The following is a 19,685-nucleotide window of genomic DNA, read 5'->3' on the forward strand; positions in this document are numbered from 1 at the left end:
CTTCTGTTATCATCGGCAAATCGCCTTCCATCGGCATCGGCAACCACCAGTATCGGTCATCGGCATAGATCAATCACCAACCCTGGACTTGACCACATTCTGCTGTTTCGTCATCGGTATCAATCCCCATCGGCAACTCCTTTGACAACCAGTCACCACTCTTTCGCCTGCCGATCTATATTTCATTAACTCCCAGATACGTGTCCAAAAACGGTATCAACAGTTGTCTTCCCTTCGCTTGACATGGTCACCATGATATAAATATGTTTAAGATCTATCGCAAGTTTGTTATGGGAGGCACCTAATTCCAGTTTTGGTGAGATGTTGCTCTCATGTCGCAACAATACACTCGTGTGAAAGATAAATACGGCAAAAGCCGTACCAACAGGTCAACATGTCAATGTAATTAAACGTCTAATCCAGAAACTTCTACGAGTCAGTGAGTGTATGCATTGTTTATTTTGTATAAGCATATATTAAGAAACAAAGTTTACATAGTTCAAATGCAAATTAGGTACTCTTTGTTACCAGCAATGGCTACATTGCATATGTTAAGGGTGAGCACTTTCACACTGGAAATCGAGCACGCCGAACCACCAAAATTTTTGGTTTTTTTGGGGTCGATGGCCGGTTCGCTTGGTGCTTTTTTCTTTTAATAACTCGTTGTTCGGCTTCGGCTTAGAGGTTCAGAAAAGTGCAAATACTGCAATGCTTTGGAAACCAGAAATCATCTGTTCTTCAATTGCGTTATTGCTCACGTCATTTGGGTTTTGGGTTAGGATTAGTATAAGGAGGTCCGAGAGACCTATTTCGGTCACTCACTTTTAAAACATGATGTTTGGAGTTTATGGAAAGTCAGAGATGACTGAGTGTTTAATAATGTTTTGATCAAATCCCCCAAAACAATTGCTTACAAGGTTGTTGGGTTCCTAATACAGTGGACGAAGATGCAGAAAACGAATGGAGGATGTTATCCTGAAGCTGCAGGAAGGACTGCTGGCTTGGTGATCTGAAGACGGCGTTGGAGGAGCTAGGTGCTTTCTGGTTTTGTTGTCTTTTGGGCTTATGCCAGATACGAAGTTATTGTAATTAGAGCTTTGCTGTGGTACTCCCAAAGCCATTCATTTAATTAGATCGGATGGTTAAAATCATCTATTACTTTCTATGAGGTAATAGGTTAAATAAAGAAAGTATTAGATACAAAGATCATTTTTTTATTTTAATTGATGCACATATGATATATTAGATATGGTGAATCTTTTTATTTTGAAACTTTGAATACAATATAACTTAATTAGAATAAACTAGCTATTTTTTTGATGCACTTGTAACTCATGCACGCAACTAGATTTAAATGTGTGTGTATGTGCATGTTCGATTATATACCGTGTTGGTGTGTAACATGTATTAAATTGCTATAAAGTTCACAACTCAATTAACATGCTAGATGTTGATATTTTTCATGTATGTAACATATGTTTTTTAGTCGAGTATGAAACATAACTAGTGTACCTTTTTAACATAACTTAATATTATAACAAAAATTGACCACTTTTAAGACAAAAAAAAGATTATATAGAAGGAAAACTATAGCGAGAGTTATGAAAGGAAGAATACGGCTATGGACAAGAACAAGGAAAGGGTTTGTCTGCCCACCGGAGTCTCCCCGTGATTAGAGGGATTTAAAAAAAGATTATATAGAAGGAAAACTATAGCGAGAGTTATGAAAGGAAGAATACGGCTATGGACAAGAACAAGGAAAGGGTTTGTCTGCCCACCGGAGTCTCCCCGTGATTAGAGGGATTTGAGGATAATTTTTTATTTTCTAGATTTATTAATTAATGTAAAAATCTAAAAAAATCAATGGCTTAAATTTATTTGAGATATTACCTCCTAGTAAATAATGGGTGTACCGTAGCATTACCCTTGTAATTATTGTAAGACAAGTCTCAATGATAAGTTTTGTAGCATTGTTTGCAAGAGTGTTTTATCATACGAAATAAAATGAATCTGGAATGAAACTATGGTCTCAAAAGCATTTAATTTTAAGACTCATAGAGAGTAGGTAACTGTGCCAACAGAGTTTTATTGCCCCTCTCTTTTCTTAAATATACTGTCATGTCATCAAAAATGCTTATGTGACAACCTATTTAATACAAATGAAACTTATTTAAAATTTTCTATTAAGATTGACCTAAGCTGGTTTTCCCAGAAGATACTTTGGTTTCAATATAAAGCAGTGCCAAATGTTCCCTTTGGTATAAAAATCTAGTTCATATCAATTAATGGTCCCTCCTTTGGGCGTCTCAGCCCACCACACACCAAGACAACAATGCTAGGCCCAACTAGTGATGGCACCCCAATGGATAAAGGAAAGAAAGACTCTCCCTACGAGGCCCCTGCATTAGCAGCAACACCGAGCGTCACATGGGGCTCGGCGACCTTGTCGCGTATCGAGCCCCGATTTCATGACCCTTGTATGCCATTATGAAAAATCGACTTCAAACCAGAAAGCTATTAAAAAGTTGTTTCGCACCGCTATATTCAACTTTATCTTCGGCTATACCCGTGTGCCATTCCGTCATCATTCCGTTTATTTTCTTCCGTTTATAGAGTTACATGTAGGTCCCGAGTAACACAATGTCTTTATTGCCCTTCCGGTCGCTCTGCACTGTTTTTACTCGCGCCGAAGCAACCTCCCGATTCCGCCTGCCCGTGGTCTAAGCTGGCGGACGCTCAGCGCTCTCCCGCCCAGACACCCTGGCCGAGGCCACTTCCCACCTCCGGAAGAACCTCGCCTACTTCCGCGTCAACTAAGCCGCGGTCACCGCGCTGTGCCTGGCCGCGTCCCTCCTGGCGCACCCGTTCTCGCTGGCTGCGCTGCTGGCGCTGCTGGCGGCGTGGTGCCTCCTCTACGTGCTCCGCCCCGCCGACGCGCCGTTCGGCCGCACCTTCTCCGACCGCGAGGTGCTGGGTGGCCTTGTCGCCGCGTCCGCGTTCGTCGTCTTCCTCACGTCCGTGCGCTCGCTCATCTTCTACGCGCTCCCGCTGGGTGCGGCGGTCAAGTGTGTGCCCACGGCGCGTGCCGCGTGCCTGAGGACCTGTTCCTCGACGAGGCTGACCAGGCTGCTGGTGGCGCCGGAAACCCATTGCTGTCGTTCATCGCCTCCGCCACCGGAGGCCGTGTCTCTCATTGCCGCTCGCCACCGGAGAGACACGCCTGGTGTTCATTGCCGCGTCGAGAGACCTGGTTGCCCCTAGGCAGAGTAGGGGATGGGGCGGGGGCGGGGGCGGTGGGCCCTGGGGATCCGCGCGGTGGCGCTGGTCCTGCTCGTGGTCGCGGCTGCTGCCGAAGCCGCCGCGGGGATCCTGATCCGGACGAGCTCGAGCGCGCATTAGTGTCTCCGCTCTGCTCCGCGTAGACATACATAGATTGGAACGAATATGCCTAACAAATATCTCCAAGATCCACCAACGTTTGAAGCCACGTGAATCGGAAGAGGCGGACAACGGGCGGATAGATTGGCGGTGGCGGACTGAAATTTTCCTAATTTAGTATCAGGGATAGATAGATTAATATTCCATGCAACTGACCGACTAGCCGGAAGTAATATCGTGCACATAGAGATCACAACGTTTTCCTTGTATAATTATTTTAATAATTATCAATTTCGTAGAGTTCCAAAAGAATACGTTCCAACAACACCTGCGTTCCAAAAGAATAAGTGTCAATAATATGTGCGGAATAAAATTTTCTCATATTCATCTTGTAACACACGGTTATTTTTTCTTTTAAAAATAATCATCAAACACCTGCATTTGCCATAGTAGTATCCAAAATAGACAGTCAGTGGCGCACAGTATTTTGATTGGCTCGTTCATGGCGGTATCCAAAATTGGCAGTCAGTGGCACTGGGGACAAAAAAATTTTTGCTGTCCACACCAAGTAGTCCAGAGGCATTCAAGTCTATTGCCAGGTCACTTAACTGCCGTTAGGCTTCAAAATGGACGGAATGACACACGGGTATAGCTGAAGATGAAGATAGCGGTGCGAAACAACTTTTTAGTGGCTTGCTGGTTTGGTCCATCTTTGATAATGACATACATGTAAAATGCTCCGATTTCTTGGTGCGTTCTGGTTTCGAATCGTTTGATGAAATGTTTCAAGATAGTTCGCTCTTTGGGGCAGAAAACATGGCTATACAACAGCAGACCACACAATTGCTGTGCAGCTAGCCTAGCAGTCCTGCACAGGCATGCACAAGCAGGTGCATCACAGCAGAGCAGGCACAACCACAGCCCATGAGCTTGCTTGCAACAACAGGCCGGCTAATGGGGATGGGAATCGGCGGAGCAGAGGAGGGAGGGATGCTTGAATCTGAGGCACGAATTGGCGGAGAAGAGGAAAGGAGGCACGCACGAATCGCCGAAGGCCGATCGGCGGTTTTGAATAGGAACAGACTGAGAGGAGGGAGGCACAAATCGATGGACCAGAAGGGGCCGGAGCAGCTGGATTCCGGCAGTGCGCCGGCGAGGACCAGGTGCGCTCTCTTCTCTATCCCCTGCGCTGTGTATTGGATTGGGGTCGCTCGCTGTGCTCTCTTCTCACTGTAGTCTCCTGTATATATGACTCTTTTCAGGCTAAAAAAATTACTGTAGTCTTGTGACCAAGAGATGTGCAAGTAACTCTTGATTTTCGGGTGGAAATGCCTCATAGGTAACTATTATAGTGACTATATTTGGTCAGGATGGCATCTTTGAACATGACAAAGGAACAATCATGCTTCTAAATTGCTATTGGACTCTAAAGGTCTAAAATGTCAGTTCAGAGTTTATTTCATCTATCACATGAATTATGCCGATTACTCTTGTATGTATGGTTCATTACTTGTACTGTAGCTCGACTATTAGGCCTTGTTTACTTCCACCCAATGTTTTCAAGACGTCCGATTAATCGCGACTAATCGTCCTGGACGGTTGGAGGTACTCGACTAGGCCTCCGACTTGGCCAGAACGACCAGGAAACTGGTCGTCCGATTAGTCGTCGTCCAGTCGCGATTAATCGTCCGTCCAGGTTGTCTGGCGTCCAGTCAGGAGATGGTCTAGGTAGTAGATGGGCTGCATCTCAGAGTTGGGCCTAGCAAGCTGCCTTATATTTTGGCCCAAGCCCATTAGGGTTTATGTTGTCTACCCCTCACGGCCTCACTCATTTCAGCAAACACATTCACTCCTCTCCTCTTCCGTCCAGCAGCAGCAACCACCTCCATTGCTGCCCTCCTCTCCTCTCTTTCTGTCTCCCAGCTGCTCCTCCTCCTCTCCTCTCCTCCCGTCTCCCAGCTTCTCCTCCCTCCCTTCCTCCCTTCCAGCTGCCCTCCCTCTCTGTGCAAGGGAGGAGGACTGCACGACGAAGATGCTCCCTTCAAGCGTGCAACGTGCAGCAGCCAGCAAGACAAGAAAGGGCTCTGCAGCAGCCAGGTAAGTGGCTAGCTGACCTATCTAGACTCTAGAGCCTAGAACATGTATATATATATGGTATAATGTGTATTGTATATAGCTACATAATATATATGTTATATATCAGTTCCCATATGTAGGGGACGACCAGGGGACTCGTCCAGGGTCGATTAATCGTCCTGGACGACAACTAATCGTCCTGGACGACCTGGACGGTCCCCCAGCGTCCAGACACGACCAGCCGTCTTGAAAACATTGCTTCCACCAAAAAACACAAAAATTTTCAAGATTCTCCGTCACATCGAATCTTTAGACGCATGTATGGAGTATTAAATATAGATAAAAATAAAAACTAATTACACAGTTTGGTCGGAATTGACGAGACGAATCTTTTGAGCCTAGTTAGTCCATGGTTGGACAATAATTATCACAACCAAACGAAAGTGCTACAGTGTCATAAAAATTTTTCCTTACGGAACTAAACACGGCCTTATTACAATCTATTATACTCCTGGTAAAAAATATGCACTTTGTTGTTAGAATTTGATCTGATTATTTTTTTGTTGACGAAATCTGGAGAGGCCGAAGCCTCTACAGCGACTTTATTAAAGATAAAAAAAAGAGAATTTTTACGAAAGAAGCACGGGGGCGGGGAGAGGAACAAGAGAAAGAAGCAAGGCTCTCAGCCCAGAACTAGATAAACTAGGAAACAAGGCTCTCAGTCCAAAGAACTAGCTGATCATGAGAGCTAGACTTGACCATATGTTGTAAAAGACCCACTTCTTTTATCAGGGTTCTTCGACAGTTTGGGATCGAAATTTGATCTGATTATTTGATAAATGTCATAGTTATTCGCTGAAACTCTTTAGTAGAATAGGGGTCTGGCAAGCATGGAAAATTCTCCATTGACCACGTTTCTTCTAGGCACCTTCGTTGCTTTCTCATGGCATTCCTCATCCACATATCGGTCATCCCAACTGGTAAGTCAGCGTCTAGTCCAGAGCTACTTATTTTTGGGTATGACAGCAGGGGACAAATGTTTTTTTTTTGACGGCAAAAACTGTGGGGAGGTCCCCGCAGTGTCAAAACTTTTTATAAATTGAAAGGAGTTCCAGAAAACTTATAGTGGAATCTACACACCACGGGATCCCAGAAAGTAAAGGAAAACACACACACACTTCTTAGACGTGGAGAGATGGCTCATGCACTCATCTTTCTTCTCGTGGATCATCTTCTCATCTTCCTACTGTGCAATCCAATAGCATTCTTAGCTGCGGACTCGACCAATAATTCAGAGATCGAACTGCAAGCCCTTCTCAACTTCAAGCAAGGCATCACAAATGATCCTTCTGGCGCCCTTAGCACATGGAACATTAGCGGCTCATTCTGCACATGGAGTGGGGTCGTCTGTGGTAAGGCCCTTCCCCCTTCCCGTGTTGTTTCACTGGACCTGAACTCTTTGCAGCTGTCTGGGCAATTATCCCCTTATCTTGCTAATCTTACTTCTATAACACGGTTAGATCTTGGAAGTAATTCGTTGGAGGGACCCATCCCTAAGGAGTTGGGTACACTTCCTAAGCTTCAAGATCTGATCCTTGCAAATAATAGCCTGTCTGGAATTATCCCTGCTAGTCTGTTTAAGGACTCATCTCAACTTGTCGTTATTGACCTTCAAAGGAATTTCTTAAATGGGCCTATTCCAGATTTCCATACTATGGCAACTCTGCAAATTCTTAACCTTGCAGAGAACAACCTTTCAGGCAGCATACCTCCATCATTAGGAAACGTCTCTTCCCTCACGGAAATACACCTTGATTTAAATATGCTAGATGGATCAGTTCCAGAGACTTTAAGTCGAATTCGCAACCTTACTGTGCTGAGTTTAGATTACAACCAATTTGGGCATGTCCCAGCAGAACTCTACAATATAACATCGCTGAGAATCCTTGACTTAGGCAATAATGATCTTTCTGGACATTATATACCAGCCAGCCTTGGCAACTTTTTACCAAACCTTGAAAAGTTGATCATGTCAGGTGACAATATCACAGGACTCATTCCACCATCACTAGCTAATGCATCAAAGCTCCAAGAGATCGATCTTTCCTATAACACACTAGCTGGCCCAGTTCCACTTCTAGGATCTTTACCTCACTTACGTATACTAAATCTAGGAAGTAACTCACTAATATCTGATAACTGGGCATTCATTACCTCTCTCACAAATTGCTCCAATCTAACAATGCTGATAATGGATGACAACAGGCTTGACGGAAGTCTGCCAATTTCTGTTGGCAATCTTTCATCAAGTCTGCAGAGATTATACCTTGGAAAGAACCAAATCAGTGGCAAACTACCAGAACAGATAGGCAATCTTCCACAGCTCCAATTGCTTGCCATGGACCAAAACTCGATATCTGGAGAGATTCCTTTAAGCATTTGGAACCTAAGTGTCCTAGTAGTTCTAAAACTATCCCAGAACAGATTGTCAGGTCAGATTGCACCTGCAGTGGGTAATCTTCTGCAGTTAACCCAGCTTTCTATCGATAGCAACAGTTTAAGTGGAAACATACCAGCAAGTTTAGGGCAGTGTCAGCGATTGACAATGCTAAACTTGTCTTCTAACAACCTTGATGGATACATACCAGTTGGACTGGCAAATATCACAACCCTTTTTAGTTTGGACTTGTCGAAGAACCATCTTATTGGATCAATACCACAATCCATTGGTTTGCTCGAACAGCTTGTCCTTCTAAATATTTCCCACAATAACTTGTCTGCGCAAATTCCTCCTTCACTCGGAAAATGTCTTTCCATCCATCAGATTGATCTCTCTCAGAACAACTTAACAGGACAAATTCCAGATTTCTTCAACAAATTCACTTCATTGGAGCTACTTGACCTATCCTACAATAATTTTGGGGGGCCAATTCCAACCGGAGGAGTATTTCAGAATACCACAGCAGTAATCTTAAATGGGAACATAGGGCTCTGTGTAAATGCAACTACCTCTGCATTTGTATTCCCTGTTTGCCCCAGAATAGCAGCTGGTGGAATAAGAAAGAATGCACACTTCTTGTTAATAGTAATTCCACCGATTACTATTGCCTTATTCTTATTCTTATGCTTATGCTTATGCATCATTGTCGCCCTTCTGAAGAGAAGAGCACACATGGAGACTGCTCCATGCTACAAGCAGACGATGAAGAAGGTATCCTATTGTGACATTCTTAAAGCTACAAACTGGTTCTCTCCTGTAAACAAGATCAGTTCAAGCTGCACCAGTTCTGTCTACATTGGCAGGTTTGAGTTTGACACAGATTTCATAGCCATCAAAGTGTTCCATCTGGAAGAGCATGGTTGTCTAAAGAGCTTTCTTATGGAATGCGAAGTGTTCAGAAACACCCGCCATCGCAATCTTATGAAAGCAGTGACCTTATGCTCAACAGTGGACATGGAAAACAAGGAGTTCAAAGCTATAGTTTTCGATTTTATGGCCAATGGAAGCTTGGATATGTGGCTGCACCCAAAATTGCACAAAAATAGCCCCAAGAGAGTTTTGAGCTTGGGCCAGAGAATAAGAATAGCTATGGATGTGGTTTCTGCTTTGGACTACATGCACAACCAACTGACACCACCTCTAGTTCACTGTGATCTGAAGCCAGCCAATGTTCTTTTGGATTATGATATCACAGCTCGAGTTGGTGATTTTGGATCTGCAAAGTTTCTCTCTTCAAGTCTTGGTAGCCCAGAAGGTTTTGCTGGCGTGGAAGGAACTATTGGATATATTGCGCCAGGTAAATTCTCCTCTGTTATATGTTTCATAATATATTTTTCTTTGCTAACATGGAATTGTTGTTTTTTCAGAGTATGGAATGGGGTATAAAATCTCGACTGCGTGTGATGTGTACAGTTTCGGTGTGTTGCTACTTGAAATGCTCACCGGAAAGCGACCCACTGACATAATGTTTACTGATGGTATGAGCCTTCACAAGTTGGTGAGCTCGGCATATCCAAATGGACTTCACGAAGTTTTAGATCCCTACATGTTCCAAGAGGAAGACCTTGTATTTGCAACACTAACGCTGCAGTGCTATCTGGTACCGTTGGTTGAAGTTGCCCTATTATGTGCCATGGAGCTTCCCAAAGATCGACCCGGGATACGAGATATTTGTGCGAAAATATTAGAGATCAGCGAGGCATTCCTCAAGCCCCGGTGTCTTTATTGAATAAGGTCCAACAATGTGGACAGTTTATCATTTGCTATAAACTAGAACATCTTAAAGGAAAAAAGCTACATTTATGCTCTTCAATATACTCCCCTCTGCAAAAATGTATTTTCATGGTCCCCAGGAGAAGGATGGTTGCTATGTTTCTGTAAAGTTATTCTCAAACTAAGTTCAGTAGTTACTTTTACTTCAGAAATCTTGTTTGGACTTCTATATACCACTATCACATATATAATTTTTAGAGTCGTCTCATTTTTTTCATGCGACAGTTGTAATGTCTTTAAATTTCGGCTCCTAAACTCGGCTTTCATTACTCGACTGCCTAAGAAAGTGGATGCGGTGGAAATCAAAATTTTTCGGCCTATAAGTCTTATTCACAGCTTTGCCAAATTGGTTACTAAGCTCATGGCTAACCGGCTAGCTCCTCTTCTGCCATCCTTGGTTTCTGCGAACCAGAGCGCATTTGTGAGGGGAAGGAGAATACATGACAATTTTATGCTGGTTCAACAAATGGTAAAATCCTTGCATAAAAAGAAAGAGGCGCATATCCTTCTTAAGTTGGACATCTCCAAAGCGTTTGATTCAGTTTCTTGGTCCTTCCTCTTGGAGGTTTTGCGCAAGGTGGGGTTTGGTCAGCGGTGGCGGGACCTCATTTGTCTAATTCTGTCCACATCTTCGACACAGATCTTAGTCAATGGAGAACCGGGGGACACTATTTATCGCCACCGTGGTCTTAGACAGGGAGACCCACTTCTCCAATGTTGTTTATTCTAGTCATGGAAATCATGAATTCTTTTTTTTTGAAGGAAAATGGCATCTCTGCCTTTCAATTAAGGTAGAAAAAGGAAGTTTTTTACAAAGAAGCCTCCCGAGGGGGAGAAAAAGGTTACAGGTGTAGCAAAAGGAACAAAGACACCAAACAGCGCTCTAACCAAAAGTTCTTAGCGCTCTCCTCCTTTGGTCGATGTCCTCCTTGATTCTTGCCGCTACTTCCCTTGCTGGTTGAAACACATTGTTGAGATACGCCGGTTGCGTTCCTTCCACAAATTCCAGCAGGTATAGATGACCATGCCATTGAACTTCCTTCTTTGGTCTTTGCTTATTTGCGGAACAACCTGTTCCCACCAAGTGCGGAAGTGGTTTGGTTCATCCTGCATCTGCAGTAGGTCAGTATTGATGCCTTCCCAAATGAAGACTTGGTTCCAAACGGCTTTGGCGAAGGCACAATTGAAGGAGAGATGTATGGGTGTTTCCAAAGGGCCATTGCAAAGCACACAATGTTCGTGGCAGGGCCATCTTCTCTTCTGCAGATTGTCTGCCGTCAGGAACTTTTCTTTGATCAAAATCCACATGAAGACCTTGCATTTATTTTCTGTGTCCGCTTTCCAGATCAGATTGGAGTTGAAAGTGCTGTAGGCACCCTTGAATAGTATTCTGTAAGCTGATCTGGTCGTGTAGGATCCATCTGCCGTCCATCTCCAAGTGATAGTATCATTGACGCCCTCTTGTAACTGAACTGTCTGGATTCTAAGCCAAAGGGAGATGAATTCTTCCACCTGTTCAGCTGTGTTGATCCGGCTGCTGAGCCTGCTCACCCAGTTGTTATTCCGCAGCTCCTGCCTCACTGATCTACCTTTTCTTGCCACCATAAGAAAAAGGCTGGGGGCGAGGTTCATAGGGGCTTCTCCCTCTAGCCAGGCATCGGTCCAAAAACGGGCCTTGTTTCCATCTCCAATTGTGATCAGCGTGGATGCTTGGAACAGTAGTCGGTCCTCCCTGCAGCCACTTTGATGGGTTTGTTGCAGCCTCTTGCTGTTCAGCAAGCACGACATCGGGTATCCTTTTATGCTGATGATGCGGTGGTATTTTTAAGACCCCACAATTTGGATTTGACCACTTTTAAGCATCTCCTAGATTTGTTTGGCCATGCCTCAGGTCTGAGAACTAATCTGGCCAAAAGCTCAGTTTCCCCTATTCACTGTTCTGATGAGGAGCTAGCTCTTACGGCAAGCGTTCTCTCCTGCTCCATAAAGGCATTCCCTTGCACATATCTTGGCCTCCCACTCTCAACTGGAAAACTAACTAAAGAGGTGCTGCTACCTTTGGTGGATAAGGTGGCTGATTATCTCCCTGGATGGAAGGCCTCTCTTATGAACAGGGCTGGAAGGTTAGCCCTGGTTAAGGCAGTGTTGACTGCTATCCCTATTTATCACCTATTAGCCTTGGACCTTCCAAAATGGGTGATAAAAGCCATTGATAAAAAGCGGCGAGGTTTTCTGTGGAAGGGCCACGAGCAGGCCAATGGTGGCAATTGTCTGGTAACTTGGGAAAAGGTTCAGAGGCCACTTGAATATGGTGGGCTTGGGATTCATAATCTTGATCTTTTTGGTTGCGCTCTTAAGATCCGCTGGCTGTGGGCACAAAAGACAGATGATGACAGACCTTGGGCAGGCCTTCCTATTACGGTTCCTCATAAGGCCAGGGCTCTATTCCATGTTGCAGTTGATGCCATAGTCGGAAATGGAGAAAAAATATTGTTCTAGTCAGACAGGTGGTTGGATGGGCATACCTTGGCTGAACTAGCGCCTAATTTGCACAAGGGGGTTCCTAAGCGAACAGCCAATAGAAGGACCGTGGCCCAGGCCCTGCATAATAATAATTGGACCCAGGACTTTAAGGGAGCCCGTACAGTTGACGTCATGATTGAGTACTTCCAGATTTGGGATATGGTGGATGGCTTCCTGTTGCATCCTGAAACTCCAGACCAGTTTAGATGGAAATTTTCACAAGATGGTTCCTACAGCAGTAAATCGGCCTACGCTGCCTTTTTTGAAGGATCCATCAAGTTTGGCTCATGGAGAAGAATCTGGAAAACTTGGGCTCCTCCGAGATGCAAGTTTTTTATCTGGCTGGTCTTTCACAACAAGGTTTGGACAGCTGACCGTTTAGCTAGGAGGAATCTTCCCCATCCTGAGGCATGTCCACTGTGTGATCAGGAGGATGAATCAATAAATCATTTGCTAGTGGGCTGCGTTTTTGCTCGACAAGTTTGGGCTATGGTTTTGCAACAGTTAGGGCTGCTGCAGTTGGCTCCACATCCTACTTCATCTCGTTTCTCAGGATGGTGGAAGAAAACAACTGCTGCTGTCCCCAAGGAGGCGCGTAAACGTCTCAACTCCTTGATTATTTTGGTGGCTTGGGAGATTTGGAAGCACCGTAATACTTGTGTTTTTAATAATAGGCGGCCAAGTATTCAGAAAGTCCTTTGGGCTATCAGTTGAGAGGGAGGTCTCTGGTGCTCAGCAGGGAACTCCAAACTCCGGGAATTGATTGTTAGGTTGCTGCCTGTTGGGGTTTAAGGCATGGAGGTTTTTTGGGTCGTTCGCTGTTCTTAGTGTGGCGATTCTGTATCCTAGTGGCTAGTGTGGGGTGTGTGACTTTTTGGGTGTGTGAGTTGGGTCTCTTGACCCATGTAACTTTTTCCTCTATCTTAATGAAATGATGGGCAGTTCTCCTGCGCTGTTCGAGAAAAAAAAATTCTAGTCGCACCCTACAACTAACTTTGTAGTGTGGTGGTATGTGAAATCCTACTCTTTTTTTTGTTGTTGTTTCATGAAGCCACTTGGTGCGACGTGGACAGATGAAACGAACTACTTGCATCCTCTTCCATTTACATGTCCAACTACTATGAAATCTCAGATCTCAAATATAGTTGCTAGTAACGTCAATTCTTGAATCCCTCACCTTTTGATGCAATTCCACTTCCCATCAACCTTGTTAAATGTTTATGTTTCTAAAGTATTTCTCAAATCCTGTGGAAACGTGTAGGGAATTTTGTCTTGACACACAAGAGTGTTGCATATCTTTATATATTAACAGGATGAAAAATGGTAAAAGCCCCTAAAAACAGAACCAAATCAGACGCTCAAATTCTCACTCTTTCACAAACACACATCTTAGAAACAATTTTTACCTTTAAACTATGAAACCAGGTAACACACACCCTCGACTAGCTTCAAAAGTGGTTTTATATTTTCTAATAAGAATAAAAATCAGGTTTATTCTTTTAAAAATCATAATTAATTTATTGTAAATGATAAAAAATGGCACTAGTCCCAATTTTCTTCTAAAAAGTGTCATATATCTTATGGTGCTATATTTAGAGTTATTCGATTCTTACTTGTTTTAAACAAATAGTGGACTACGAACAATAAAGCAATACGAACAAAAATAAACCAATTCAAAATACTTTATATACATATAGATGATAAACAAGTAGACAACATTTTTAGAGAAGAAATGTACTTGTATCATAATTTCCTTATTTAAAATGAATTATTTATATGACTTTTAGATAGTAGATTTTTATTAGTTTTACAAGATACAAAATCACCTTTGGAACCAACACGAGGACTAAATTTGTCCGATTTGGATAACTGTTGTATAGTCTCAGCCTCTTGGGAATCTTTCCCTTGTCATATGACGTTGCCCTTTGAAACTGCCGGACATGTAGCTGCAATCCTAAATAAGTTGCGTATATTCATGAAATTTGGATGGTTACAAAATGGATGGGTTTTAGACGATGCAAGTTTTCTTTCAGCACTTTGCACATTTTATTTCTGAAATCTTTGTTGTTTTCTTATCAAAAATCCAATTTTGAGTATTTGGATTCATAAATGGTACAGATACATATCAGGAAATATCTATCCTGTTTTCATCCCTACAAATCACGTTCCCAGGTCTTTCTTCAGTTAAGTCAAGTCAATCATGCCTTCAACTCCAGCCCAGCGTGTAGTCCAGGGCAACTTAATTTTGAGTGCGACAGGCGACAGCAGGGGACGAATGATTTATAGTGGAAATAATGTACACACCCGGGATCCCAGAAAGGAACTGGAAAAAAACAAAACACACTTCTCCGACGTGAAGAGATGGCTCATGCACTCATCTTGCTTCTCCTGTCTCATCTTCTCATCTCCATGTCCAATCCAATCACAATCTTAGCAGCAGAATCGGCCAAAAATTCAGAGATCGACCGGCAGGCCCTCCTAAACTTCCAGCAAGGCGTCAGCGATCCACTTGGCGTCCTGAGCTCATGGAGAAACGGCTCATACTGCAGCTGGAGAGGGGTCACCTGTGGTAAGGCTCTTCCACTCCGAGTTGTTTCACTAGACCTGAACTCTCTACAGCTTGCTGGACAATTGTCAACTTCTCTTGCTAACCTTACTTCGATAACACGGTTAGATCTTGGAAGTAATTCATTCTTTGGACCCATCCCTGAGGAGTTGGGCACACTCCCTAAGCTTCAGGATCTGATCCTTGCAAATAATAGCCTGTCTGGAATTATCCCTGCCATTCTGTTCAAGGACTCATCTCGACTTCAAGTCATCAATCTTAAAAGAAATTTCTTAAATGGGTCTATTCCAGATTTTCATAATATGGCAAAATATGGCAACTCTGCAAACTCTTAATCTTGCGGAGAATCAACTTTCAGGAAGCATACCTTCTTCAATAGGAAATATTTCTTCTCTCTGCTCTATTTTGCTAGACCAAAATAAACTTACAGGATCAATTCCAGAAAGTTTGGGTCAAATTCCAAAACTTCTTGAACTCGATCTGAGCTTCAATAACTTGTCAGGGTATATCCCGTTGCCTCTTTACAATATGTCTTCACTCAAACACTTCAGTTTAGGCAGCAATGGCCTTGTTGGGCAGTTACCATCTGACATTGGTAACTCACTACCAAATCTCCAGGTGCTTGACCTATCAAATAACTCCTTGCATGGTCGTGTTCCGCCTCTTGGGTCGTTGGCAAAATTGCGTCAAGTGCTTTTAGGAAGGAATCAGCTAGAAGCATATGACTGGCAATTCCTTTCCTCACTAACAAATTGCACACAGCTGACAAAATTGTCCCTGGAGGGAAATATGATGAATGGCAGCCTACCTGGATCAATAGCTAATCTTTCCACAAGCCTTGAATATTTATTGCTTGGGTCCAACCAAATATCAGGCTCCATACCTGTTGAGATAAGCAATCTTGTTAATCTCACTATGCTTAGCATGGAAAACAATTTGCTCTCAGGAAGTATACCTGCTATGATTGGGAAGCTGCAAAACCTATTTGTCCTGAACCTATCCAAGAACAAATTATCAGGTCAGATCCCTTCCTCAATTGGTAACATTAATCAATTGGGAGAGCTTTTCCTCGACGGCAATGACTTGAATGGAAACATACCTAGTAGTTTAGGTCAGTGCTTAGGGTTGCTTCAGCTGAACCTATCTGCTAACAAACTTAATGGATCCATACCAGAAAAACTATTTTCTGGACCTTCCCCTTTTTTGGGTCTGGACCTCTCCCACAACAATCTCACAGGAAAAATACCGGAGGCTAGTGGGAAACTTGAACATATCGTTCTTCTAGATCTTTCCAACAATCTGTTATCTGGAGGTCTCCCTGCAATATTTTCGTACTTGTTCTACCTCCAGTATATTAATCTTTCTCGAAACGACTTATCGGGTAATTTGCCAGTATTCATTGAAGACTTCATTATGTTGGATCTGTCTTACAACAACTTTCAAGGGCAAGTTCCGACACTTGGGGTCTTTAAAAATTTCAGTATCATACATTTGGAGGGCAACAAGGGGCTGTGTTCAAACTTCTCCATGCTAGCTCTGCCACCTTGTCCAGATAACATCACAGACACTACTCATGTCAGTGACATCACAGACACTAAGAAAAAGAAACATGTGCCACTTCTGCCAGTAGTGGTGCCAACGGTCACGGTAGCTTTCCTGCTATTGTTATTTTGTTTATTCAGTCTTTGGAAGAAAATACAAGTGCAAACAGCCGCACGGCACAGTAAAATATGCAGTCTGTTGCATCTTGTTACTCATTGGAAAAGAGAAGGAGTTTGTATATTTCCACAGCTTGGTGCATTGAGGAATGCGTTGTGTTTTCTCACTCGTGGGACAGGAAGAGATGTGGAAATATTTCCAAGCCACCAGGAGACACTGAAGAAGGTATCCTATGGTGACGTAGCTTAAGCTACAAATTGGTTCTCGCCAGTCCATAGAATCAGTTCGACTCGTACCGGATCAGTTTATGTTGGCAGGTTCAAGTTTGACACTGACATTGTGGCCATCAAAGTATTCAATTTGAATGAACGCGGTGCGCTTGACAGTTACTTAACAGAGTGTGAGGTGCTAAGAATTATACGCCACCGAAATATTCTTAAATCTGTGACTCTGTGCTCAAGTTTGGATGCAGAAAATAATGAGTTCAAAGCAATAGTCTTTCAGTTCATGGCTAATGGCAGCCTTGAAAGGTGGCTTCATCCTAATCGACAGACTGAAAGACCAAAGAGAATATTAAGCTTGGGACAACGAATATGCATAGTAGCAGATGTGGCTTCTGCTCTGGATTATCTCCACAACCAACTGGTACCGCCTTTAGTTCACTGTGATTTGAAGCCAAGCAATGTTCTTTTGGATTATGATATGACTGCACGCCTTGGTGACTTTGGTTCAGCAAAGTTTCTCCCCCCAGATTCTGGTTGCCTGAAACACTCAGTTCTTATCCAAGGAACAATTGGATACTTGGCACCTGGTAAGTTTGATCCCATTTCCCTTTTTTTGCGGATTACGCAAGAATTTTATAGTACTAAGAGCATTGCAAATTTTGCAGACTATGGGATGGGCTGCGGAATCTCCACACGAGGTGATGTGTATAGCTTTGGAGTGCTTCTCCTAGAGATGCTTACAGGAAAATGCCCGACGGATGAAATGTTTGTGGACGGACTTAATCTTCGCAATTTTGCTGAATCCATGTTCCCAGATAGGCTTGCAGAGATTCTGGATCCCCATATGTTGCATGAGGAATCTCAACCGTGCACAGAAGTATGGATGCAGAGCTACATTATTCCACTGATTGCCCTTGGCCTCTCATGTTCCATGGGATCTCCAAAAGAGAGACCTGATATGCGAGATGTGTGTGCAAAACTCTCTGCTATCAAAGAAAGCTTTTCTGAAGTCTCATGATCAATTATCGAATTCCCCTTGATGGTGTTAGTATCATATGTGTAGACTGCTAATTTGTAATTGAGAGGGCCTGTCTATTTGACTGACTGAATTAATGTTTCCAGAGAAGATTAAGAGTTGGCATGAGACAAATCAAATTCATATGTGAATAGGAGGTATTGAGCTTGATCTGTTTCTTATATTATGCACGAAGTTTGGATGTGTTTTGATCAGATTTAAAAAAAAAACAATCTAAATTTCATAAAAAAAGAGAGAAAATTTTGGCTTGTCAATGATCAATATCTAGGGAATTTTTTGCTGGCAGTGCATTAACGCTGAAATACCAGAGAACTTGGCTCTTTCAATCATTTAATTAGGACGGACAAATCTGATTGCCAATATCGGAAGAAATACTTTCAACATAGTCCAGTATAAGAAATTAACGAGTGCCGAACTCTTCGGAGGTCCGTGAGCTGTTTCCGATGCGGTTGCTGGTGGTGGTGGTCGAAGTTGAAGGTTGCTGACGAGACTTCCTCTAGTTGGGTTGAAAAATCACCTGTAATGGATTCCGAAAACATCCTGCTGTGGAATATATGTGGGCTAGGCTAAACTCCTCTCCACATTATGTCATGTTGTGTAGTACATGAACGGGTGAGAATTTTTTTTTATTTTTAGCCCAAATTTAGAACAAATACAAAATTTGACCCGGTTTACGAACCTGCCAGCCCGTACTGACGTGGACCCGCCATGATCCATGGCGGGGTATAACCGCGCCCGTTAAAAACGCGTTCATTTGCCCACCTCGGCTCATTTCTCTCCCTCTCTCACCCCGAGGGCCTCTCTTTCTCTCCCTCTCTCACACCCGAGCGCCGCTCTTCTCCAGTGACCCTCCCCGCCGTCCTTCAACCCCACCCCTTCCCGGCACCCCTCCCCGCTGCAGCCGGCCATTGCCGATCCTTGTCCCGGTCACCTCTCGTTTGAATAAGGTAAATTTCTTATTTACTTTACGTTCATTTGTTAAGTTCATTTGTTTAGCTATAGTATGTTTGGTAAATTTTTTATTATGTTAGTTTGTTTAGTTACAGTATGTTAGTTTGTTTAGTTATGTGATTTGTATTGAATTATTTGCGCGTTTTTAGATGGAGGACTCGTATCGTGAGTCGATTTGGCGAAAAAAGGGTCGTCCTAGAAAGTTGTACCCCGACGTGTCTTGCAAGGATGCCTCCGTGCCTCCCAAGGAACCTATTCCTAACTGTGATTGTGGACATCCGACACACGTGAGCCAGTCGAGATATCTGGATACTGCGGCACGTTGCTTCTACATATGTTATAGTTGTAGCGTACGTCACTGTTGAAAGATCCTAATATGGCTAGAGGGGGGTGAATAGCCTATTTAAAAATTCTACAAACCCACTAGAGCAAGAGGTTAGTAAATAACAAAGCGAAGCTTTTTCTCTAGCTCTAAAGGGGTGTTTGCAAGCCACCTATCCAACAATTCTAATTAATATAATCACTAGGCACACAAGAGCTAAGTCACTACTTACACTTGAAAGCTACCTAAAGTTTCTATACAAGTAAGTAAGCTACTCTAGATTGCGGGAATGTAAAAAGAGATGGTTTGATCTTTATACCACCGCGTAGAGAGGATGAACCAATCAATAATATGAAGTCCAATCACCGGGAGAAATCCAATGAACAATCACAATAGAGACACACAATTTCCTCCCGAGGTTCACGTGCTTGCCGGCACGCTACGTCCCCGTTGTGTCGACCAACACTTGGTGGTTCGGTGGCTAAGAGGTGTAGCACGAACCTCGTCCTCACTAGGACACCACAAGAACCTACCCACAAGTGAGGTAGCTCAATGACACGAGCAATCCACTAATGTTGCCTTTGACTCTCCGCCGAGGTAGGCACAAACCCCTCACAATCACCGGGAGATGGCCACGAACAATCACCAACTCATGCCAATCCTCCTCCGCTGCTCCA

At 43.4% G+C, this 19,685-nt stretch overlaps 1 protein-coding gene and 2 pseudogenes across 4 annotated transcripts; all 3 read left to right on the plus strand.

Annotated features, from left to right (window-relative positions):
- Window positions 1,744-3,422, plus strand: LOC110436411 (annotated as a pseudogene).
- On the plus strand, window positions 4,182-9,924 carry LOC8069398 (probable LRR receptor-like serine/threonine-protein kinase At3g47570). Of its 4 annotated transcripts, XM_021462490.1 has the most exons (5): window positions 4,182-4,541; window positions 4,641-4,717; window positions 6,332-6,434; window positions 8,615-9,251; window positions 9,322-9,924. In XM_021462490.1, exons 2-5 carry the CDS (start codon window positions 4,707-4,709, stop codon window positions 9,681-9,683), a joined length of 1,113 nt encoding a protein of 370 aa, XP_021318165.1. In that variant the 5' UTR covers window positions 4,182-4,541; window positions 4,641-4,706; the 3' UTR covers window positions 9,684-9,924. The 4 variants fall into 4 exon arrangements, with proteins under 4 accessions (XP_021318165.1, XP_021318164.1, XP_021318163.1 ...); XM_021462489.1 differs by lacking the exon at window positions 4,641-4,717; XM_021462488.1 differs by lacking the exons at window positions 4,182-4,541; window positions 4,641-4,717; window positions 6,332-6,434; window positions 9,322-9,924 and having other exon boundaries at window positions 6,503-8,665; window positions 8,758-8,847.
- Window positions 14,571-17,896, plus strand: LOC8069399 (annotated as a pseudogene).

This window comes from Sorghum bicolor, chromosome 6 (assembly GCF_000003195.3).
Source record: "Sorghum bicolor cultivar BTx623 chromosome 6, Sorghum_bicolor_NCBIv3, whole genome shotgun sequence".
Classification (NCBI taxonomy): domain Eukaryota; kingdom Viridiplantae; phylum Streptophyta; class Magnoliopsida; order Poales; family Poaceae; genus Sorghum; species Sorghum bicolor.

Bases quoted from the DNA above. Each gene is read 5' to 3' on its own strand.
- LOC8069398 (XM_002446136.2), top strand. From the start codon at position 6,650: ATGGCTCATGCACTCATCTTTCTTCTCGTGGATCATCTTCTCATCTTC. The intron at 9,252-9,321 runs GTAAATTCTCCT...TTGTTTTTTCAG, and splicing joins TATTGGATATATTGCGCCAG to AGTATGGAATGGGGTATAAA.